Source organism: Pelobates fuscus, chromosome 4 (genome assembly GCF_036172605.1).
Source record: "Pelobates fuscus isolate aPelFus1 chromosome 4, aPelFus1.pri, whole genome shotgun sequence".
Lineage (NCBI taxonomy): Eukaryota > Metazoa > Chordata > Amphibia > Anura > Pelobatidae > Pelobates > Pelobates fuscus.
Genome location: NC_086320.1, coordinates 172,101,951 through 172,127,538, shown reverse-complemented (window position 1 = coordinate 172,127,538; position 25,588 = coordinate 172,101,951). Strand labels below are relative to the sequence as shown.

Below are 25,588 nucleotides of genomic sequence, written 5' to 3'. Positions count from 1 at the left end.
GTTTAGTGAATGTAGTGTGTGTGTAGGGCAGAGTGTGTTTAGTGAATGTAGTGTGTGTGTGTAGTGCAGAGTGTGTTTAGTGAATGTAGTGTGTGTGTAGTGCAGAGTGTGTTTAGTGAATGTAGTGTGTGTGTAGTGCAGAGTGTGTTTAGTGAATGTAGTGTGTGTGTAGTGCAGAGTGTGTTTAGTGAATGTAGTGTGTGTGTGTAGTGCAGAGTGTGTTTAGTGAATGTAGTGTGTGTGAGGCTGAGGGTGGTGAGGGGGTGAGGCTGAGGGTATTGGGGAGGCTGAGGGTGGTGGGGGTGCTGAGGCTGAGGGTGGTCTGGGGTGCTGAGGCTGAGGGTGGTGGGGCTGAGGTTATTGGGGAGAGTGGGGAGGCTGAGGGTGGTGGGGGTGCTGAGGCTGAGGGTGGTGGGGAGGGTGGTGGGGCTGAGGGTATTGGGAAGAGTGGGGAGGCTGATGGTATTGGGAGAGTGGGGAGGCTGAGGATGGTGGGGGGTGCTGATGGTGGTGGGGAGGGTGGTGGGGCTGAGGGTATTGGGGAGGGTGGGAGGCTGAGGGTGGTGGGGGGTGCTGAGGCTGAGGGTGGTGGGGAGGGTGGTGGGGCTGAGGGTATTGGGGAGGGTGGGGAGGCTGAGGTTATTGGGGAGGGTGGGGAGGCTGAGGGTGGTGGGGGGTGCTGAGGCTGAGGGTGGTGGGAGGGTGGTGGGGCTGAGGGTATTGGGGAGGGTGGGGAGGCTGAGGTTATTGGGGAGGGTGGGGAGGCTGAGGGTGGTGGGGGGGTGCTGAGGCTGAGGGTGGTGGGGCTGAGGTTATTGGGGAGGGTGGGGAGGCTGAGGGTGGTGGGGAGGGTGGTGGGGCTGAGGGAATTGGGGAGGTTGGGGAGGCTGAGGGTGGTGGGGGTGCTGCGGCTGAGGCTGAGGGTGGTGTGGGGGTGCTGAGGCTGAGGGTGGTGTGGGGTGCTGAGGGTGGTGGGGAGGGTGGTGGGGCTGAGGGTATTGGGGAGGCTGAGGTTATTGGGGAGGGTGGGGAGGCTGAGGGTGGTGGGGAGGGTGGTGGGGCTGAGGGTATTGGGGAGGGTGGGGAGGCTGAGGGTATTGCGGAGGGTGGGGAGGCTGAGGTTATTGGGGAGGGTGGGGAGGCTGAGGGTGGTGTGGGGTGCTGAGGCTGGTGGGGGTGGTGGGGAGGGTGGTGAGGCTGAGGGTGGTGGGGAGGGTGGTAGGGAGGCTGAGTACAGACACACAGACACACAGACACACTCACACTCACACTCACTAAGTCTACCTGTCACTGGAGGCTGTTGCTGGGGGTCAGGCAGCCATCTTGCATCCTTTCCAGCAGCAGCATGGGCTGCTGCTTAACGGCGGGGGCGGGGCTTGTGTGCGGGAGGCGGGCTTCGTTTGGGGGCGGGGCCTTGCCGGGGAGCCTGTCAGTGCTCCCTCCAGCCCCAGACAGCCCCTGACCCAGCGTTACAGCTGCTCTGTCCTGCATTCCCTCGGGCTGTAACAGGCTGTTACAGCCCGAGGGAATATAATTCAAACACATAGCCAGCAAGTTGCTGGCATTTGGGGGGGCACAAGGGGGGGCACAGCATAATGTGGGGGGGCCATGGCCCCCTCTGGCCCCCCCTAGTGACGCCACTGCCCCCAGGTGACTAGAGGTCCCCAAACCCCTAGTCACCCCCTCCCCCCCCAAGAAAAATTAATCCCCTACCTACCCCCCTCACCCTAGAAATAATGAGGGGGGGACCTTTAACTAAGTACATGTAAAAAAAAAACAAAAAACTTACCATTTGATGTTTTCTTTCTTCTAAAATCTTCTTTTTTCAGCCCCAAAAAGGCCAAATAAAAAAACATAATAACCGACGCACTTAAAAAATAAATTTAAAAAAAAACAGCGCCCAAAAAAATAATCTATCTTCACCCATGGAGGGCTCCGCGCAGACTGAGCTCTGCAGGGCGGGGCAAGGCTTATAAAGCCTTGCCCCGCCCTGCAATTAGGCTCAGAGCACTCTGATTGGTGGGTTTAAGCCATCCAACTAGAGTGCTCTGACAGGTAAATGAAGAGACTGACAGGTAAGTCTCTACATTTACCTGTCACAGCACTCTGATTGGTTTGAAATCCCCCAATCAGAGTGCTCTGTGTCATTTTACACAGCGAGGGAAAGTTCTTTGGAATTTTCCCACGCTGTGTAATTTGACTCATAACACTCTGATTGGTTACTTAATCCACCAATCAGAGTGCTCTGTGTCATTTTACACAGCGTGGGAAAATTCCAAAGAACTTTCCCAAGCTGTGTAAAATGACACAGAGCACTCTGATTGGCTGGAATTTAAGCTAACCAATCAGAGTGCTCTGTGTCATTTTACACAGCGTGAGAAAGTTCTTTGGAATTTTTCCACGCTGTATAATTTGACTCATAACACTTTGATTGTTTACTTAATCCACCTATCAGAGTGCTCTGTGTCATTTTACACACCGTGGGAAAATTCCAAAGAACTTTCCCAAGCTGTGTAAAATGACACAGAGCACTCTGATTGACTGGAATTTAAGCTAACCAATCAGAGTACTCTGTGTCATTTTACACAGCGTGGGAAAGTTCTTTGGAGTTTCCCACGCTGTGAAAAATGACACAGAGCATTCTGATTGGTGGATTAAGTAAATGTAGAGACTTACCTGTCAGTCTCTTCATTTACCTGTCAGAGCACTCTGATTGGATGGCTTAAACCCACCAATCAGAGTGCTCTGAGCCTAATTGCAGGGCGGAGCCCTCGCCGGGTGAAGATGGATTATTATTTTTTTTTATTGCGTCGGTTATTATGGTTTTTTATTTGCCCTTTTTTGGGGCTGAAAAAAGAAGATTTTAGAAGAAAGAAAACATCGAATGGTAAGTTTTATTTTTTTTTACAGGTACTTAGTTAAAGGTCCCCCCCTCATTATTTTTAGGTGAGGGGGGTAGGTAGGGGGATCATTATTTTTGAGGGGGAGGGGGTGACTAGAGGTTTGGGGACCCGATAGTCACCTGGGGGGAACATTTTTTTAGGGCCCCCACCTGCCACTCAGGGGTGGGGGCCAAGGGGGGGAGGACAATAGGTCCCCTCCTATTAATATTTAGGGCCCCCACCCGCCGCTCAGGGGTGGGGGCCAGGGGGAGGACATTAGGTCCCCCCCTTATTAGTATTTAGAGCCCCCACTAACCGCTCAGGGGTGGGGGCCAGGAGGGAGGACATTAGGTCCCCCCCCCCTTATTCCAATTTAGGGCCCCCACCCGCCGCTCAGGGGTGGGGACCAGGGGGGAGGACATTAGGTCCCTCCCCTTATTCCAATTTAGGGCCCCCACCCACCGCTCAGGGGTGGGGACCAGGGGGGAGGACATTAGGTCCCCCCCTTATTTTATTGTAGGGCCCCCACCCGCCGCTCAGGGGTGGGGGCCGGGGGGAAGTCATTAGGTCCCCCCCTTATTAACATTTAGGGCCCCCACCCCTTTTTCCAATTTAGGGCCCCCACCCGCCGCTCAGGGGTGGGTGCCAGGGTGGAGGACCTTAGGTCCCCCCCCTTATTTTATTGTAGGGCCCCACCCGCCGCTCAGGGGTGGGGGCCGGGGGGAAGTCATTAGGTCCCCCCCTTATTAACATTTAGGGCCCCCACCCCTTTTTCCAATTTAGGGCCCCCACCCGCCGCTCAGGGGTGGGGACCAGGGGAAGGACATTAGGTCCCCCCCTTATTAGTATTTAGGGCCCCCACCCACCGCTCAGCTGTGGGGGTCAGGGGGAGGACATTAGGTCCCCCCCCTTATTTTACTGTAGGGCCCCCACCCGCCGCTCAGGGGTGGGGGCCGGGGGGGAGGAGAATAGGTCCCCCCCATCATTTTACTTTAGGGCCCCGCTCTGGAGGGGGGACCCTATTTTTCTTTTTTTTAAACAGTGAGCAGCCACAGGCTGCTCACTGTTTACTAGACGTGCCCCTACTCGCGGTAGTAAATTTGGCTGAAAGACCAATTTAGGTCTTTCAGCCTTTTGGTAGATAACTCCCTAATACCATGGGAATTAGGGCGTTATCTACCAAGCGGCTGCAATAGAAGTCCCGAAATTCCGAAATGCCGACGTTCCGAAATTCCGAAGGTCCGAAGTGTCGAAGTGGCCGAATTTCCAAAGTGTCGAAGTGCCGAAGTTCTGAAGTGCCGAATTGCGAAAATCCCGAATTTCAGAATACCGAACCGAACCGAAAATTTTCCACATGCACATGCCTAGAAAGTAAATATACAGTTGTGCTCAAAAGTTTTCATACCATTGAAGAAAACATGAGTGAGCAGGCAAAACACTTTTCTTTTATTTCTTATGGGATTCATATTCAACTGTAGGTTATAACAGAATGGCACAATCATAAAACAAAACATGGCAACAAAGAAAAAATGAAATGACCCCTGTTCAAAAGTCTTTAGCATCAATGACATTGTTAAGTCTTTTATAACAGTTGTCTATGAGGCCCATAATTCTTGCAGGTGGTATAGCTGTCTATTCATCTTGGCAAAATGCCTCCAGGTCAGGCAAAGTCTTTGGTCTTCTTGCATGAACCGCACGTTTGAGATCTTCCCAGAGTGGCTCGATAATATTAAGGTAAGGAGACTGTTATGGCCACTCCGGAACCTTCACCTTATTCTACTGTGTCAACTTGGCCTTGTGATTAGGGTCAGTGTCATGCTGGAAAATCCAAGAGAGTCCCATGCGCAGCCTTCGTGCAGGAGAATGCAAATTGTCTGCCAGTATTTTCTGGTAACATGCTGCATTCATCTTGCCATCAATTTTCACAAGATTCCCCATGCCTTTAGAGCTCACACCCCCCAAAACATCAGTGAGCCCCCACCATGCTTCACAGTGGGGATGGTATTTTTTTCACTATAGGCCTTGTTGATCCCTCTCCAAATATAGTACTTATGGTTGTGGCCATAAAGCTCTATTTTGGTCTCATCACTCCAAATTACAGTGTGCCAGAAGCTGTGAGGCGTGTCAAGGTGTTGTCGGGCATTTTGTACCTGGGCTTTTTTGTGGCATTGGCACAGTAAAGGCTTCTTTCTGGTAACTTGACCATGCAGCTTATTTTTGTTCAAGTATCGTCATATTGTGCTCCTTGAAACAACCACACCATCTCTTTCCATAGCAGCCTGTGGGTTTTTCTTTTAATCCCAAAACAATTCTTTGGACAATTGTGGCTGAAATCTTTCTTAGTCTACCTGACCTTGGCTTGGTATCAAGAGATCCCTGAATTTTACACATCTTAATACATGGATGAACAGTACTGACTGGCATTTTCAAGGCTTTTTGAAATCTTTTTATATCCTTTTCCATCCTTATAAAGTTCCATTACCTTGCTACGCAGGTCCTTTGACAGTTCTTTTCTGCTCCCCATGACTCAGTATCTAGCCTGCTTAGTGAGAGCTAACAAACTCATTGACTAATTTTGCACATACACAAATTGCAATTTAAAAAGCCACAGGTGTGGGAAATTCACCTTTAAAGGCACACTATAGGTCAGGAACACAAACATGTATTCCTGACCCTACATTGATTAAAAAAAAAAAAAACACAGTCTAGCCTCCCCCTCAGTCTCATTTACCTCCCGAAATATAGTAAAATCTTACTTGTATTCAAGTCTGCATCTGCTGCATCTGCCCCGATCTGCCTGCTTACATACAGTCGACATAATCAAAAGTGATTCTGTGAGCCAATCACAATTCTTTCCCATAAGATTGGCTGAGACTGTCAAGGGAGCAGATCAAGGGCAGAGCCAGCACAAGTCAAACACAGCCCTAGCCAATCAGCATCTCCTCATAGAGATGAATTGAATCAATGCATCTCTATGAGAAAGTTCAGTGTCTCTATGCAGAGGGTGGAGACACTGAATTGTAGTACTGCACAGTGTGCAGCACTGCCCCAGGAAGCACCTCTAGTAGCCATCTGAGGAATGACTGGTGGAGTTCTCACTAGGTTGTAATGTAAACACTGCATTTTCTCTGAAAAAACTGTTTACTGCAAAAAGTCTGAAGGGAATGATTCTACTCACCAGAACAAATACAATAAGCTTTAGTTTTTCTGGTGACTATAGTGTCCCTTTAATTGCCATTTTAACCTGTGTGTGTGCCACCTTGTGTATCTGTAACAAGGCCAAACATTAATTCACAATACATTGGTATTGTGTCTCCATTGGGTAGAGACGATTGGACAGTGATAGGTCAGCCAGTGGCAGTCCTTAAACCAGTTAGGAAGGCCAATGAAAATTTGAGCCAAAGTACGGGAAGTCTGGAACAGATCATCCCCGTGTTTACAATATAGGCAGCAACATGGAATCATTTCTTAAAAACCAAGAGGCTGTTCGAGGTGGCCGTTTCCATACTGGTGTAGTAGCACTGGTCAGAAGGCTGAAGGATCACCTGAAACTTTATCCGTGTGAACGAGTAGATAATTCTCTTTAACTGATGCTACCTTGCCTGTGTGATACTAGGATTAAGGGGTACTAGCACTTAAATCGAAAGGGTGTGTGACTTGCACCTGGAGAGTAGAATGAGGAGGTGCAGCCACAGTCTAAGAAGTCTACAATTACCACAGCAGTGCCACCATGCATCTTTGCTTTGGTTAAAAGTGATTGGGGCTATAGTTGGACCCACTGAAACAGCAAGAACCAGAAAGGACAGTAGTGCCTCTGAAATTATCAGAGTATAACTCTCTGAACCTCCTTTGCCCTCATACAATTAACTCTCTTAGCTCTCACAAGTGTCACCTCAGCTGATGGAGCAGGTTGCCTTTCTGCAGTCCAATCTCCTGAAGATTGGACTGCAGAACATTTTGATTCTAACGGAGATTACGCTGGCACAGTCAGTTAATCACTACTACATTTCCACTCTGAAAGCCTGCTACCACACCAAGGACTGAAGGAGTGCAAAAGCGTTTTCCATACGGATGAAAAGGTGTGTGAATTGTCAATTGTCCACTTACTCCACCTTTCCACTTCCATTTAAATTACTCATGCTCTGCAAATCTTCCTTTCTTTCCTCTTTTTTAAGTTTCTTACAATTACAATTTCACACACACACACACACACACACACACAAACAATAACTAACAAAACATGCAGTCTTTCTCTCATAAAAATAGAAGTTAGTGTAGTAGTCATCTATGCCACATCTATTACTATTAAAAGACCAACCAGTACAACCACAACAAACAACATCACATCCATTTCATCCTAACCAATAACACATTATGATATTCACACACATACATACATCTCTAGATTATTACATTGGTCAGTGAATGAGAGATGTTGTGGACTATGCACTTGCTGCACACAGACACACATTGTCCAAAGTCCACAACATCACACACTTACTTGCAGGAATATGAAAAAGACTGTTAATGGAGATAGAAGAGGACTACAAGCTGACCTAGCGGAAGACACTAGAACAGACGTTTGGACTACAACAAACTGTTCCTGCTGCTGTACAATAAAGTTTTTGTATTTCTGGATTGTTGAAGTTTTTTTTTTTATTTGGCACCACAACCACTACAGCACAATGTTGTGGTTACACCAAACAATGTAAGTAATTCAAGCAGTTTGATAATATGTTGATGAGGTACAGAAAGGCAACAGTCAGTATCTCTATTTGTGCAGTATTTGTTGTACACTAGAAGATGTGACCAGAATCCTTTAGGAGCTCTGGTGGTAGGTAAGTAGTATCAGGCTGAGAAGAACTCCTACATGGAGCTTCCATTTGCTCGTCAGGGCCAAGCCCTGCTATAGAGGACTAGCTCAGTCACTAAGATCATAGATGATCTCTCAGCTAATGAGCTAACCCTGCATTGCTAGGATGCTCAATAAACGGAGAGAGAGCACCCGGCTCTCATAGAGGAGATGATCATGATCAGTGGCCAGTGCCGAGTGGAGGAGACCATAGGTAACTTGCTTGAAGTTGACAAACCTAGGCAATCAACAAAAGAGAAGGAAGTTAGGTGGTGAAAAACAATATATCACCCCCACTATCCTAAAATAGGTTACAGGAGGTAAATAGGGCTTAACCCCTAGGAATAACAAAAAAGGCAGAGAAGGTGGGATAGAGAATCCACCCACAAGAAACAGGTGGAGGCTCCAACCCACTATGTGATACCTCCTTGGTTAAAGGCGTTTGGAACACGCAGAAACGCACGTTGAGCTCCCTATAGCCGATGCTATTATTATTATTCTTTATTTCTAACACTTACTTTTCTTTGGACTTATCATTAGCCAACGCTATGAACTCCAACTAAACTCCTTTTTTCTCTATCTGGGTTTTCAGGGCGATACCTATGCGCCTGCCACTATAAGATTTAGGATTTTTCGTTAGGCTGCCTTGAAGCAGCAGCTAGCTTTATGGATTTAGACAGTTAGCTTAGGGGAGATCAGGTTTTATTAGGCTTTGTACCTTTTATCTATTTGGACCTTAACCCCTATAAGCTTAACCTGTCTCTTGGTTCTACTGATTTGGATTCTAGATTTGTCTCTCTCATTGGTTTATCCTTTAGAGACTCTTCTCTCTATATATATATCTGCTTCAGCACTGTTACCCTTATATCCATTGCTAGATACTTTTTCTTTAGTCCAGACTCCAGACCACTTTGTTGCTTTTTTACTGTAACTCTTTTTAGTGACTCCATTGATTTCTTCCTACCCACCAGTCCTACTGAGTCATAGTTACAGTTCATTAGCTCTAAGGTCTACTATAGGTCTACTATACCCAGATTTTTATTGGTGTCGGTATTTTTTTATTATTATTATTATTTATTTTTCAATAAAGGTTGAATTACCCAATTATCTGTGACAGTTTACTCAACGAGGTATCACATAGTGGGTTGGAGCCTCCACCTGTTTCTTGTGGGTGGATCCTCTATCCCACTGTCTCTGCCTTTTTCGTTAAACCTAGGCAATCCTTAGTGAATGGCTTAACTAAGACTACTCCAACAAAACTACTTATATTCAGGGAATGCACTGCACTGCTCCTATCACCATATATCAGCTATGGCGCAGCATGCTGTTGTGGCTAAGGTACATGGACTAGTGTACGTGTTCATTAAATATTTTCCCCATCATTCACATAAGTCAACTAGGAAAATCTTTCTGCCAGAATATTCCCTTGTTTGACAACTTTATGTGGGATTGGCATTTAGGATTCCAGAGGAAGCTGTTTAGTAGATAGCTCCATAATGTTAGGCATCTAAGACCTATATATTATTATAGTAGTGGAGAAGAAGATTTGTCTGTGTTTGCAAAATTCTATTTATCTAAACTGAATTTTTAAAATCAAAATTTTGAACGATTTTCGTTCAAAATCAAAGACAAAATTATATTCTAATTTTTTTTCTGGCAAAATGTATTCCGACTAAACAAAAATTTTTAAGGGTGTAGAGTCTAATACACAATGACAAGGTTGGAATAAATAAATCACTGTGTCTTATTAAACAGAGCATTACGGCATCTGTGCACTAATTCTTTTCTATTTTGAGTTTGCATCTTCTATGCAGCTCTCATGGTTAAGCAAGTATGCATGCAGATATACTTTCTCTTTGTGACTTTTCTTTGAACCCATTGATCATGTGGTTTCTTGTTACATATGCATCTGTTGGGTAGCCTCCATTCTCATTTGAGGGTATAGAAGTGATTTATGAAAGAAAAAATGAACCTGCTAAACAAATATAGATTAAATGCTCTGAGCAGGTGGAGAAAGTGAACTGTTGCTTCAATGTCTACATATATCCATTACTATAATTTGGAGAGTGTTAGCTAGAAATATGGATTGGTCAGAATTGAAATATAGCAGAATGTTTAAAAAATGTAGATAATTTTGAATCACAGAATTTCAAATCGAACTTTGACAGGTCTTCACAACCAAATAATTTTGAAAATCAAAATTCGAAAGAATCGAAAAACGTGCTAGGTGTACCAGTCTTGTAGCTTGTGCCACTTAACACCAACTTTGAATCACTAATTTATGGTTTGACAGCTGTTTTTTTGGAGATCAGAACCCTATATAAAAGGAAGAACTGAAAAGTTTAGTGTTTGCTCCTAAATTAAAAGCAGGGTGTCTGCATGACAAATCAAGAGTATCCTGGGGCTTGATGATTTATTTAACTGACATCTCTACTTACTGGTGTATGATAGACGAGTCAGAAGAAAGATAATGAGAGAGCAGCAGGAGGGTTCACCGTCCACACCTGCAACCCTCTATTTGTCCATCCAAGTCGATGTAACATTTACAAGATATCCAGTATGTACAGCCTCTGTAAGAAACACATTCTCAGGACTGGATAAAAAAATGTTTTTAGAGGAGAACATCACTTTTATACTATTTAATAAAGCAATGACACAGCAATGATTGTTCTTGCTTTAGCTCATCCAGTGCTGGAGGATATATGCTATTACACATGGTGGAAAGTGATCTAGTATCCCCTGGGAAGAGGAACCGATGTGCAGCAGATGGGATCTATGTAGACTCAGATTAATACAGTTAGTCGGCAGCACAAAATGACATAATGTTATACAACAAATTGTGGTGAGGCATAATGGGATATAGATTTAGGAAGGCTGTGGGCTTGCCTAAGTACAAGACAGTAAATAGGAAACAGAACTAACACTAGAACATCCATAATATGATTGTTTACCTATATGATAAACATGCTGATGTTGGCCAAAGTCCCAACTGTGCAAGACACTGCTCATTACACAACTCAATGACAGACTTGGGACCGTCCACCTGCTCATACCCATTACAAAGCTTAATAGTGTGAATCTCACATAAAAAAAAAAATCTAAGTATGGAGAAAAGGGGTTTGGTTTGACTCATTTAGCACCTGCACACAGTACCCCAGGGTGAATGGAACAATGTGTATCAAATAATGCATTATACACATAAACCAATATTTTTGTAATAACAAACATGGCATTGGTTTGACAAACCCCTTCACAGAATTTCCACTGTTATTTTGTACAAGGCAGTGACATTTTAAGAAAACAGAAAGAATTCTTACTTTACATGAGATACAGTGATCACCCTGACACCCACTACAAACATCAGGTAGAGATGGGTAACTAAATGTGTACTGGAAGATTAATGTGGTTTACTATACAGCCCAGAAGAAAACCTACTTTACCAGTTGATTGTTTGCCTGATTACATTCTGCTCTTGTTCTTTTAAAGGGACTCTATGTGCAGCCAGACCACTTAATCTCAGCTCATTGCAGTGTCCCTGTCCCCTTAACCCTGCAATGTAAAACATTGCAGTTTTAGAGAAACTGCAGTATTTTTCTTTGCAGGGTTTAGACTTTGCATGAGGACGTTTAGCATCTTAAATGCTCATTAAGTTCCCTGATCGTGCTGAGGTTGTAGGAGGCAGAGAGCGACAGGGGCGGGTGTCAGGGAGGCAATTGCCCCCCAGGCCGCCCTAAATCCAGGGCCGTCCACATCCAGCAAAAAAAGGAAAACTGAATTCGCTGCTTCTGGCTGGGGACTCGAATTTTTCAACTTACCTCTCTCCCTGCAGCCAGTGAAGTCGGCCAGCCTCTCCTGATGATGTCAGGAGGAGAGGGCGTGACTTTCACTGCTCATCTCTCAGGACCGCTGGGGAGTCTGGGAGAAGAACAGAGGAAGTCACACCCCTCCTCCTGACATCATCGAGATAGGCCGACTTCACTGGCTGCTGCCTCCTGCCCCTGCCGACCTTCGGGAGGGGCAGGAATACACTATAGTTTTTCTGTTTATACCCCTCCTCAGCACCTGTTCCCACCCTCTCTCAGCTCCTGTCCCCCTTCCTGAGCCCGTCCCCACCCTCGCAGCTCTTGCTCAGCTCCTGTCCCCTTTCCTCAGCTCCTGTCTCCCTTCCTCAGCCCGTCTCCACCCTCTCAGCTCCTGTCCCCCTTGCTCAGCCCCTGACCCCCCTCAGCTCCTGCCCACCCATCTCAGCTCCTGTCGTTCCCCCCTCCGCTCCTGCCCCCTCTCCTCTCAGTTCTTATCCACCCCCCTTTCCTCGTTCGTGCGTATATATATGTGTGTGTATGTATAAATATAATTATATATGTATATATAAATCAAACACATTATCACAACGTTTCAACAAATATTTCAGTTTTTATTTGCAAAATAAGTCTTAAAGCTGATTTTCATTTTGTCCACTTGTGGATTGCTGTTGTGATGTCTTATTGCATTCTTTTTGTAAAGTTAAATGTTGCGGTATATATAAAAAAAACAAGTACACAATATAAATGGACTAATGAAAAGGACAGCAATTAACTAGAAAAGGTTGAAGGCAATTCATCTAATTTGAAAATGTTCTCCACAGCATACTCACCAGGGGTGACTTGCCAAGGCTATATTTTTACTCCTCAAAGAATAGTGGCAAGTGGACATTTAAAGTCGGGGATAGTATCAGTATTGTAACATAACTTTTTTTTTGCTCAAATTCATTCTAAAAAGAATGTTACTTTTTGTAAAAAAATATTTATCAGACATCAGTTAGAAGCAATAATAAAGTACTAGGAAACCTCTATATTCACTCAGTTAATGTTTATCAATTGAGTGTAGCAATAACATTTACACCCTGTCTTACTGTTATGCGTTTATTTGGTCTTCAAAATGTGTAGCTTGACATTTATTTTTATTAGAAACATGCCAAATTAACCTAACGTTGCCATGCAACCAGTTTGTCAGCAGTGCTGTTGAAGTGGTTACTTTAACATTGTTCAGAATTATATATAACTTACATCTGGTTGAGTGCTGTTCTGTCTGACTGACTTGGCATTTACCACCAATGCCAATTTGCTGCTTACTTGACTGACTGACTATATAAAATGATTCAGTGGCTGGTCAACATGTATTCACTTCCTTCCAGTGTTGTGTCACTTCCTGAAGTGGGGTTGACCATTGCGCGATTGCGAAGGTTAACAGGTCCATTATAAAGCCTGGACATGCTCCTAATTTGACGTGCACGTCCAAGGAAAAGCAGAAGATGGAATTTCCAGCTGCCGCCATCTTAGAAACACAAATATGGTGGCACGGAGTTAACCCTATAATAATGAATTGAACACTTTAAATGGATTGTGAAATGTAACATGCTAATTCCACAGACCAACAACATAGTGACAGTAAGCAATATTGAAAACCAATTATTTTCCCATTTCATTTTGCAGGTAGACTTCTGTTTATTTCTTGTCTTGGATCGAGTTCCAGAAGGATTCATATGCTTGGAATGATCTTTTAGAGAAATTCCAGATATACATTTCTCTTTGTGCTCTTCGTTTGTGCTCCCATAGAAGCTTATAGCTCTAGACCTATATGCAGTAGGAAATACATTTTCTGAAAGTTCAAATAAGTCAAGAGAATAATATGAGCTATTTAGGGAACTTGTTCCTGGGTTTCTGAAAGGATCTTCACAGCCCACTGATATAGGTCACTTGGGAGCCTGGGTGGGAAAATAAATAAAGCCAATATTATATATTGATTTACAGTAAAATACCTAAAAAAAGTGTAAATTAAAGAAGCTCTGTCACTTCGCCAGAAATGTTAAGTATTTCCTAAAATAGAATGTTTATACTTACTCTCAATACTCACATTGACTGTGTTGGAATTTCATTGATATTTAAACTAAATCAAAAATTACCACAAGACAAAGTAGGGACTTCCTTGTTTTATGGTAAAGTCTGAGGCTGACAAAACAATTTGACAAAAGGAGGAGCTTCTGCTGTCAAGTTTTGTCTATTACCCCCAAGCGTCAGAAGGGTGACCCCATAAACATGCCTGAGAGTAACGAAATGACAGGGCCCCTGGTGGATGAAACACAAATAACTTGTGTTACATTTTGTGTTACATTTTTCTTAAGAGATGCTATATTTACTATTAAATTACTATTAATGATTTAGCAAATGGCAGCATAAAACAGTTCAGGCAATGCCAAGTCATTGCAAACACTGCAGATTAAATTAAGAAATAGAAACATTGTTTAATTTCTCCTCTTCTCTGTGTGTTTTCTCTATACAAACAGACAGCCAGGCACCCAGTTGCAGATTAAACTGTGTGGATTTCTAAATTTAAATTTATTATTTACACCATATAAAAATACATTTGTTAAATAATAATAAAGTAAACATCCTGGTATGTGACAGTACCAGTGGTGTATCTTGGTTTTGTGCTGCCCTAGGCAGGACAAAACACAGGCGCCACCCCCCACCCAACCCTTCCCCCCCTGCCCCGCATTCTAAATGCACACACATTCACTGACTGAAACACATACTCACTAACAGACACACATTCACTGACAGAAACACATACTCACTAAAAGACACACACACACACACTAACAGATACACACACACTAACACTAACAAACACACACACACACACACACACCCTAACAGACACACACACTAACAGACACACAAACACTAACAGACAAACACTCACTCACATCTATTTAATTTTTTTTAATTTAACCCCCCAGCCTCATTACCTTCAGGAATGCTGGGAGGGGGGTTCTCCCTCTCCCTGGGGCTGCCGGTCAGGCTGCTGGGCGGCGCTGGCGAGGGAGCACTTTCCCCTGAGCTCTCTGCTCAGCTCCCTCACGCACCGCCCACAGAGTGAGGCAGGGAGCCGGAATATGACGTCATCTTCCGGCTCCCAGCATCACTCTGCGGGCGGCGCGCAAGGGAGCTGAGCAGAGAGCTAAGAGGAAGTGCTCCCTGGCCAGCGCCGCCCAGCAGCCCCAGAGAGAGGGAGAACCCCCCTCCCAGCATTCCTGAAGGTAATGAGGCTGGGGGGTTAAATTAAAAAAAATTAAATAGATGTGAGTGAGTGTTTGTCCCACCCAGGGCACATCAGATTGGGGACTACTACGTATGAGGACAAACTTGGCCCTATCCAGATACCGGTCTCGGCACGCTAGATTGTACAGCATGCCCTGTATACCTACAGACTTTTCCTCCTGTCAAACTGCCAAACATGTTTACTTATTCTGGGTGGTTGGCTCTGGGGGGGAGGAGGGGCGGTTGGGTTGTGGGGGGGAAGTCACAAAAAAAAAAAAACGTCACCCACCACGAGACTCACCCATGTACACAGTCCCACACCGTACCAAACAAATTGAACTGCCGTTAATAGAACTACCTGACACCACGCACAGGCGGATGGTCGCCCACCCAGTTACACAGGACTCTACCCGTCCTAGGGAGAGGCGACCCCACACACTGATTGTAGGGGCTTACACCCTCACACATTAACACACACCAAGACGACAACACACAGGAAGCATAACAGCTCCTGCGAGCAGGACAACACACCTCTCTCTTCCGCACCCCCCCTGGGTTCCCAAACAGCCGCTGCGTCCCTCCGCGCACGCCGTGCCCGCATCTATCACCTGACCCCCCCTGCCTTTGCCTACCAGCGCAGCTGGTAGTCCGGCGAGTCTGGGCCCCTGATCCACGTATAGGTGGCCTGGCGTAACGACGCCCACTTACCACAATGGCTTACACCCCAACACCTTTGACCATACTTACGCAAAACTGCAGGGGACTCGATGCCCCAGAAAAGAGATCCCATCTTCTGAGAGATCTCAAGAGACAACACGTCTCAGTTGCACTCTTACAGGAAACCCACCTGAAGACGGAAGCGAAGTCCCTACTTAAAAAACGGTATTACCCGCAGAACTTCTACAGCAACCCCCCCTCTCTGAAGAAAGCGGGTACTGCCATCCTGATCGCAGCTAACCTCCACCATTTGTGGTTTCCGACCAATTAGTGGACCCCGACTGTAGATTCCTATTTGTGAAAGGGGAAATGGCCGGAAAAACATACACACTGGCAAACATCTACGTCCCGAACTCGGGACAGGCCAGCTTTATTCACAGAACACTGATGAAACTGGCCAAATTTGTGGAAGGAGTACTGATGCTGGGAGGAGACTTAAATGTCCCACTGGACCCCCTGACAGACACGTCAATGGGACGGAGCAGTATATCGAGCTCGACTATTAAGACCATCCTGAAGACCCTCAGGGACCTTCGGCTCATAGACACGTGGCGGGCACTACACCCGGTGGAACGAGACTTTACGTACTACTCCACACTACACCACCGGTACTCCAGAATTGATTACATCTGCATACAGCAGGAGGGACTCAACCAACCTCAGGAAGGCTGACATCCAACCTACGCCCTGGTCGGAACACAGTGCGGTAAAAGTGGAACTGGAATCTCCTCTATACCGCCCGACCAAGATGACATGGAGACTTAACGACGCCCTACTTCTGGACGAACCAATGAGAACGCAGGTGGCTAAGCACATCCATCAATACTTCGAGGAGAATACGACGGAAGAACTGTCAGGCATGACGATCTGGGAAGCGCACAAAAGCGTCCTGAGGGGACACATAATACGGATAGCAGCACAGAAGAAAAAAAAGACGCAGGACAACAACTAAGAGACCTCACCCAGCAGATAGCGGCCCTGGAACAGAGGCATAAAAGATCCCAACGTGACCAGACATATAGAGACCTCGTCGCGAAAAAGAGACAACTAATGGACATCATAGAACACAGGTATGCAAGACAACTGCAACGCTCAAAAGCATTCTTCTATAGACATGCCAACAAAGGTGGGAAACTGCTGGCCCAAATGCTGCGGGGTCCGCAAAACAGGGCCCAGGTGCACGCCCTGCGAACCAGACGAGGCAGATTGTCGCAATTCCCTGAAGAAATCGCGGAGGAATTCAAGCTCTTCTACACAAACCTCTACAACATAGACGACTCAAACGGGGTCCCTGATGGCGCGCGAAAACAAACGGACACGGTAAACTACACACAGGACTTCGGCCTTGATGCCCTCACCCCGGAGGAAGCAGAAACTCTTGACACGTCGGTGACTGAAGAGGAGGTCAAACTAGCCCTAAAAGTAGCTAAGAACGGTAAAGCACCAGGCCCGGACGGTTTCCCGGTAGAATACTACAAGAAGTTCAGCGACGAACTGGTACCGAAATTGGTTAACGCACTAAATAGACTACGGGAAGGAGCATCCTTTCACAAGGAATCCCTAGCAGCGACGATCACGGTGATTCCGAAACCGGGCAAAAACACAGAACAAGTGGGGAACTACCGCCCGATATCTCTCATCAACACAGATGACAAGCTCTTCTCGAAGATACTATCTTTTCGACTACAGACGTACATGCCGCGACTGATCCACCCGGACCAAACGGGGTTCATCCCAGGCAGGGAGGCCAGAGACAGCACCCTCAGGCTCTTTGTGGTCCAACACGCAGCGAAACACCTTAAGAAGAAGCTACTTCTGCTATCCACGGACGCAGAAAAAGCATTTGATAGAGTGGATTGGCGATTTATGATGGAAACACTGCGGAGAACAGGCATCGGAGACCAGATGCTGCAATGGATCGCAACACTCTATCATCAACCAAATGCTAAAGTCCGAGTGAATGGGGCACTCACAGATAGCTTCAACATAAAGAACAGAACCAGGCAAGGCTGCCCACTCTCGCCGCTTCTATTTGCGCTCACCTTGGAACCCCAGGATACTAGGCTTCAGCCATAGAACGCAGGAACACAAGGTCGCCCCTTACGCAGACGACATGCTATTCTTCCTGGCTGAACCCCTGGAATCGATCCCCCACCTTATGACAGAATTCCAGACGTATGGCAATTTATCGGGGCTCAAACTCAACATACCCAAGTGCGAGATACTGAATGTGACGGTACCAGGGGAAGAATGCGAGCGGCTACAACGACAATTCCCGTTTCACTGGTGCACGGAGAGCATGAAATACCTGGGGCTACAGGTTACCCCCGACGCGAAAGATCTGTACGCGCATAACTACACACCCCTCCTGTCCACTGTCCTGGAGGACCTCAAAACATGGAACTACAACCACATCTCATGGCAGGGACGTATCGCGGTTGTAAAGATGAATATCTTCCCCAGGATACTCTATGTGTTCCACACACTCCCGCGCATAATCCCACAAATTTTCTTCAAAACGCTCCGGACCGCGATCTTTAAATACATATGGAAGGGGGATAGAGCCAGGATAGCACACGAAAAAATGTGCCTTCCCAAAACATGGGGGGGACTTGCCCTACCGGATCTGAACAAATACTACCAAGCAACGGTTCTACAGCGCATTAGAGAACTCCATATCGCCACACCTCATAAACGATGGACCACACTGTGCAAGGTTCTCACAAATAATCTACACCAATACATCTGGCACGACGGGACCGAGGCCTCGAACCCGCTGGGAGAAGACTCCCCCATCACACAAACGCTCAAATCTTGGACCAGACTGAGGAAGGCACCCTACATATCCCCCTCTCCCAGCCCGCTGATCCCCATCACACACAACTCGAACATAGGAGACAGTCTACCGCCGTCAGCATGGCCACTGGAAGCCCATGAAGGCTACATCCCACTACATACGATACTAACTGGAACCGGACTGAAGACCCTGCGGGAAATATCGGACGGAAGGACGACTACCCCCATACACCAATTTCACTATGCCCAACTCAAGCATTTTTACCACAACCTTCCAAACAAGACCAAGCTGCACAGGGACCTAACCTGGTTTGAACAACTCTGTTTCCAGACACCCGAAGCAGATGGCACTGTCTCGACCGTATACCAACGACTGGCGATGGGCAAAAGGGAAAGGAAGGACCTGTTCAAGAGGCAGTGGGAAGACCTCCTGTATAACACATACACGGAGGGACAATGGGAACAAATATTACTGCTACAGCATAAAAACTCATCGAGCACTAACTACCAAGAAATGAATTATAAGTTGTTATCTCACTGGTACCGCACGCCGTCTCTCCTACATCGGATCAACCCGACAATACCAGACACCTGCTGGAGATGTGAAAATGGAATCGGCACTCTCAAACACATCTGGTGGGACTGCGACAAGATTCAACCATACTGGAAGGAAATTGAAGCAGAAATACAAATTATAATGGGGAACCCACGGTCCTGACAGTGACCTGGCCCTGCTACACCATACGAAAGACACGCTCTCGGCGTACAAAAGATCAATCCTCAGACACCTGCTAAACGCATCTAAGGCGCTGATACCAATACTGTGGAAAACGCCGACCCGGCCGACAATCGGGCAATGGAAACTCAAGGTCGAAGACATACACAGAGCCGAATACACAATAGCTAGTCTTCTGGGGAGGCAGGAAAAACACGCAGAGCAGTGGAGACTATGGTATGTTTTTTGCTCTTAGAACACATCCGATAACTAGAGGGGAGGTGGGGGGATGGGAGACGGGAGATGGGACACCTGGACTTGCCAGACGTAGCACCACCGGTCCAAAGCCTAGCTCCCCCCCCCCCCTGCCCACCGGTAGCGGCGGAATGGGGACTCAGGGGGGAGCGGATACACTGTGAAGACGAACTTACACAGGACCCTACCAATGGGCAAACAGGAAGAACTAAGACCTTAGGGGCGGGAAAAGGGGGGTTTACTATTAGACGACAGGTGGACAGACACCCCCCCACGACCCCCGAAACCAGAATGCAAACTACCCCATATCACACGGGGAGAAAAAACAAGATGGGAAACAACACCATTCACCACCACTGGTCTACCACAGCCCAGAACATACACACTGCACCCCCACACAGGGATCCTCCATACAACCCCCACAGCACATACACACATACAAACCACAACAATACAACCATACCCCGAATCACGGGGTCAACCGCATGAAAACAACACGGATGGCAACACTGCCACATAAAGTTATAAATGTAAAGCAATAAATAATGAAGGAAAAACATATTTTGGTAAATGACTAGGTAATGAAAATAAAAACGAAATGATAAATAATAACGCTACGACAGACCCATTATGGTCACGATTACTAATTGTTGAAGGGACCTCTGCGTCCCGTTGTTCATACGCACTTAAGTTAACTCTTAACACTCCACTAATTATATATAGGCAAACTGGTTAATAAGGTTTTTCGGACTGTATGGAGCAAGGTACCCACTTTCTCTCTACGAACGAATATATGCCTCACTATAGTGGAGCTGCTTATCCAAATCATATGTTATTGATGTCACCCACATGGGGACCTGCGTGTCCCACTGCTATATCATCTGACTGCCATGTTTGCTTATTTATTCTGTTCATACCTTACAATAAAAAGTGACTTTACAAAAAAAAGATACAAGCTGGGGTCAGATAACTTAGATAAAAAAATGTGCCCATGACAGGGCAAAGTATAACCACTAATGAGGGTATATATAGCTTTTATGATGTCATGGCACACAGTAGTTTAAAACAGCAACAAATTGTGATTTCTGGTGCAGCTATATGGTTGTCAACACTTCCTCCTTTGTCAACCAAGATCCATCCAAGCTGTGTGTGTGGCATGCGCATAGTGGGCAGGCACTCTTCTCTCCGCCACTCACACACGGCTCATGACACATGGTATTCTCATGTGTGACTGATAGCTCAGGTGGTTCCTTTTACCAGGGCTGTGCATAAACTGTTATTTTATTTATTAACGGTTGTTTTTAAATGTATTTATTTTTGCATTTTTAACGTGTCATCTATATATGCATTAAAAATAGAAATATATATATATATATTTTTCTATTTTTAATGCAAATATAGATGACACATTAAAAATGCAAAAATATATAAAAAAAATCTGTAGCAAAGCATCCTGGGAGTCTACTTTTGGCCAATCCCTGCTTCAATAAATGTAAAATAATAAATAATGGTCTGCAGTTAACATAGGCATGTTTATCAATCATCCTGGGTCTGTCCAGGGGCAGAATTTCCATGAGGCAGAGCGGGCACCTGTCTAACACGGACATCTAATTCCAGCACCTATAATGTGCCTCTTTGGAGCTCAAAAGACCAATAAAGTCACCCAGTCCACTTCATTTCAATGAAGTAGTCTAGGTACATTTAGAAACTGCAATGTTTATATTGCAGGGTTAAACACACCTATAGTGACTGTCTTCGTACCAGTCACTAGAGGCACTTCCTCTACAGCAACCAAATAAAACTCTTTTATTTGAGGTTGCAGCTCTTAGGAAAACATTAAATTAATTGAGGATCATTTTTAGAGGGTCTGTTGGCACTGGTTTAAAGGTAAGTAAAAACTTTTTTTTTTTAATCACAGATTTTACTGGAAAAGGTAAAAATATATTATGAAATGTTTATGATGGCTCTGACCTTATGGAGTTCACCCGAGTGCAGAGATCTGCTGAAGGAGGCTTGTACTTATACTGGAAAAGTGTTCCATCATAGTGTATCTGTACAGAGAAAAAAAGAGACCACTGTTATGGTAAATGTAAATGCAACATTTATTTTGATTATTTATAAATTAGAACAGAGGACATCAGAGATGGGGAATTGCTATCAGGCAGGAAGTACCGTATATACTCGAGTATAAGCCGACCCGAATATAAGCCGAGGCCCCTAATTTTACCCCAAAAAACTGGGAAAACTTATTGACTCGAGTATAAGACTAGGGTGGGAAATGCAGCAGCTACTGGTAAATTTCTAAATAAAATTAGATCCTTAAAAAATTATATTAATTTAATATTTATTTACAGTGTGTGTATATAATGAATGCAGTGTGTGTATGAGAATGCAGTGTGTGTGAGTGCAGTGTGTGTGTATGAATGCAGTGTGTGTGCATGAATGCAGTGTGTGTGCATGAGTGCAGTGTGTGTGTGTATGAGTGCAGTGTGTGTGTATGAGTGCAGTGTGTATGTATGAATGCAGTGTGTGTATGTGTGTGTGTAATGCAGAGTGTGATGCAGAGCCTTGGTGGGGGGTGGGCATTTTTATTTTTTAATTATTATTTTAATATTTTTTTGTTTCATTACATTTTTTTATTATTATTATTTTTTTTTTTTATTATAATTTTTTATTTAATTATTATTTTTATTTAATTATTTTTATTTTTTTTATTATTATTGCTATATATACATTTTTTCGTCCCCCCTCCCTGCTTGCTAGCTGGCCAGGGAGGGGGGCTCTCCTTCCCTGGTGGTCCAGTGGATGGGCACTGTGTAGGAGGGGGCTGTGGGGGCTGCAGAGAGATGTTACTTACCTTTCCTGCAGCTCCTGTCAGCTCTCTCCCCTCCTCCGTCGGTCCGTTCAGCACCTCGGTCAGCTCCCAGTGTAAATCTCGCGAGAGCCGCGGCTCTCGCGAGACTTACAGTGTGAGCTGACAGAAGAGCTGAACGGACAGGCGGAGGAGGAGAGAGCTGACAGGAGCTGCAGGAAAGGTAAGTAACATCTCTCTGCAGCCCCCACAGCCCCAGTCTGTATTATGGCAATGCAAATTGCCATAATACAGACTATTGACTCGAGTATAAGCCGAGTTGGGGTTTTTCAGCACAAAAAATGTGCTGAAAAACTCGGCTTATACTCGAGTATATACGGTATTCCCCCCTCCTTCCTTAGTCCTGCCACGGGCAAGCAGCAGGGCTGATACAGATGCACAGGGAATGTGTGGTGTGAACGCAAAGGAGGTGCAAACCACAGGCTTCCTCCCCTTAAAAAAACAAAAGAAAATTGGGCATGCTAGAATTTTAACCTCTGCTGGACCATCATGGAGTATAGCCATCCCTCCCTGCAAGAAAGGTAAGCAGGAGGGGGGTAAGGTACAGAGCCCTCTTACACACACACACACACACACAAACACCCAACAACCCCCACAGATTACACACAGCCCACAACCCCCAAAACACACACTCTACATACTGCTTTACAACTCCCACACATTATATACAGCTAGCGCACATCACACACAGTCATCTAATTCCCCACACATTACAAACAGCCAGTGCACACCACACACACTACACACAGTCAACAAACCCCCACACATTACACAGCCAGACCACACACACACACACATTACACATAACCAAACCCAACACACATACATAGTTAGCAGAGCCAACACGCATACACACAAGACATACTCCACACTGACATATTTTGTGGGACAGTACAAGTATCCACACTAATTCCATGGACTAATAGATTTTATTTTAAAATGTCCACACCACTGGAAATATAGAAACACTTTGGCTCTTAAGTCGCTGGTGGGTTGTGAAGCAACAAAATAAACTAGAAAAGCTACAATTTCTGGGGAAATTGTGTGAAGTGTTCTTGCCTCCACCAGTAGTCTACAACTGGAGTGAGCGGAGTAACTGTGTGGAGTGGCTTGAGTAACTGTTGTGTGGTTGGAGTAACTGTGGAAAGGTGGGACTGGGCAGAGTAACTTTATGAAAGATTGATTAGCTGTATTGTTGTAACATTGTATGTTACTGTTTTTCTGTTACAGGTATAACGAATTGACTAACATGGAAATATATTTATTAAATGTGCTCCCTTTGGTGTTATCAAAACTGTAGGAATGAAAGCAGTTTAGAGAATGTGTTCCATCTAGCAGCCTCTGTGTTCCGGAACACTCAGCTGGCTGCTCACACAACTGGGTTCCTATGGCAACTCACTCTGCAGCAAGGGCAGAGAAGAGCGGTTAAAAACAAATTGCTCCAAATTGCTCACTTCAAAGGCGGTTGCCATCTTCAAACGGTCGTAGTTTAAAAACTATAGACCCAGACCTACTGTCAGGATCGGGTCAGGGATCCAACACGCAGAGTACAAAGAGTAGCAGATACGTATACCGGACCTGGCCGGACTTAACGTAATGGCCGGACTTAACGTAATACTACGTATAGAATGGTCAGGGACAAGCCGAGGTCGAGGGAACGAGAAGACAGGTAAGCGAGAGACAAGCCGGGTCAAGGATAACAGAGAGACAGGTAAGTAATAACAAAGCCAGGTCAGAACCAAAAGACAAGAGAATACAAGAGCACTGTGTGACTAGGCTGACTAGAACCACGACAGGGCAATGAGTAACTGCTGAGAGCTCCCTTAAATACCCTGGTTCTAAGCACTAATCATGCCTCCGCCGAGACCTGATTCGTGTCCCGGATATGACTGACAGGTCGGGCTAGAATAGCGTCATGACGTCGATTATTGAGCGTCACGTTACAAAAGGGCATAGCTCTCTCGCGGCCGGCGTTTACATGCGCGAGGGGACCGCGAGGAACGAGAGGATCTTGCCGTCTGGATGGAAAAACGTCTAAGTCTCTACCCCTCTCAAGGGTAGAGACTACAGGTACCCTGACAGTACCCCCCCTCTCAGAAACGCCCACCGGGCAGAAGGAACCGGGACGAGAAGGAAAGCGGGAATGAAAAGCCCTGCGAAGACGAGGAGCATGGACATCCTCCTGTGGTACCCAGGTCCTCTCTTCTGGACCATATCCCTTCCAGTCAACCAGGTATTGGATTTTCCCCCGGGAGATTCGAGAATCGATGATGGGAGTTGATCTCGTACTCCTCCTGACCCTCAACCTGAACAGAGTGAGGAGAGGAGACCTTGGAGGAGAATCTGTTACAGATCAGAGGTTTCAGCAAGGAAACATGAAAGGAATTAGGAATACGTAAGGCCGAGGGGAGCGCTAGGCGATACGCAACAGGATTAATTCGATTCAGAATCCTATAGGGTCCAATGTAGCGAGGAGCGAATTTCATAGATGGTACTTTCAAACGAATGTTTCTAGTACTCAACCATACCCTATCACCAGGTATAAAACTAGGAGCTGGCCTTCTGCGTTTGTCAGCGTGTTTTTTATACAGTATAGAATTATGTAGGAGAATTTGTCGAGTCTGATCCCACAATTTCTTCAGATTGGCAACATGAGTATAAACCGACGGTACCCCCTGGGAAGAAGGAACCGAGGGAAGAATGGAAGGATGAAAACCATAATTCATGAAAAAGGGGCTAGAGCGAGTTGAATCGCAAACAAGATTATTGTGTGCGAACTCTGCCCAAGGAATCAGACCGACCCAATCGTCCTGGTGTTCAGAAACAAAACAACGCAGATATTGTTCAATCTTTTGATTGGTACGTTCAGCGGCTCCGTTAGACTGAGGGTGATAAGCAGAAGAAAAATTCAATTTAATACCTAGTTGAGAACAGAATGATCTCCAGAAGCGTGAAACAAACTGGGAACCTCTATCAGAAGTAATCTCGGAAGGTATCCCATGTAAGCGAAAGATCTCTTTAGCAAAAATCTCCGCTAATTCAGGTGAAGTCGGAAGTTTAGGTAAAGGCACGAAATGGGCCATCTTGGTAAACCTATCCACCACTGTGAGAATAACAGTGTGCTTTTTCGAAACAGGCAAATCCACAATAAAATCCATCGCCAAACAGGACCAAGGTTTCTCTGGTACTTCCAGGGGATGTAAGAGGCCACAAGGAAGCGAGTGAGGTAGTTTAGTCTTAGTACAGACCTCACAGGCTCCGATAAAATCCTTAATATCCCTCCGTAAAGAAGGCCACCAGAAATCCTTCGAGATCAAGGAATATGTCTTGCGAACGCCCGGATGACCAGCCACCTTACTCTCGTGAAGACACTGTAAGAGCTCCAGTTGGAGTTCAGGAGGAACGAAGTGTCTAGACGCA

General features: G+C 45.6%; 1 protein-coding gene across 2 annotated transcripts in view; it reads right to left on the bottom strand.

The window, feature by feature from the left end:
• Positions 1 to 12,253: 12,253 nt before the first annotated feature.
• Positions 12,254 to 25,588, bottom strand: part of ACD (ACD shelterin complex subunit and telomerase recruitment factor) — a 53,482-nt gene continuing 40,147 nt past the window's right edge. For both annotated transcript variants that reach the window (XM_063451774.1, XM_063451775.1), the window contains exons 13-14: positions 21,268 to 21,347; positions 12,254 to 13,477 (exon numbers count right to left, since the gene is read on the bottom strand). In XM_063451774.1, coding sequence (XP_063307844.1) covers positions 13,411 to 13,477; positions 21,268 to 21,347 — 147 coding nt within the window. In that variant the 3' untranslated portion in view covers positions 12,254 to 13,410. The remainder of the gene's footprint in view (positions 13,478 to 21,267; positions 21,348 to 25,588) is intronic.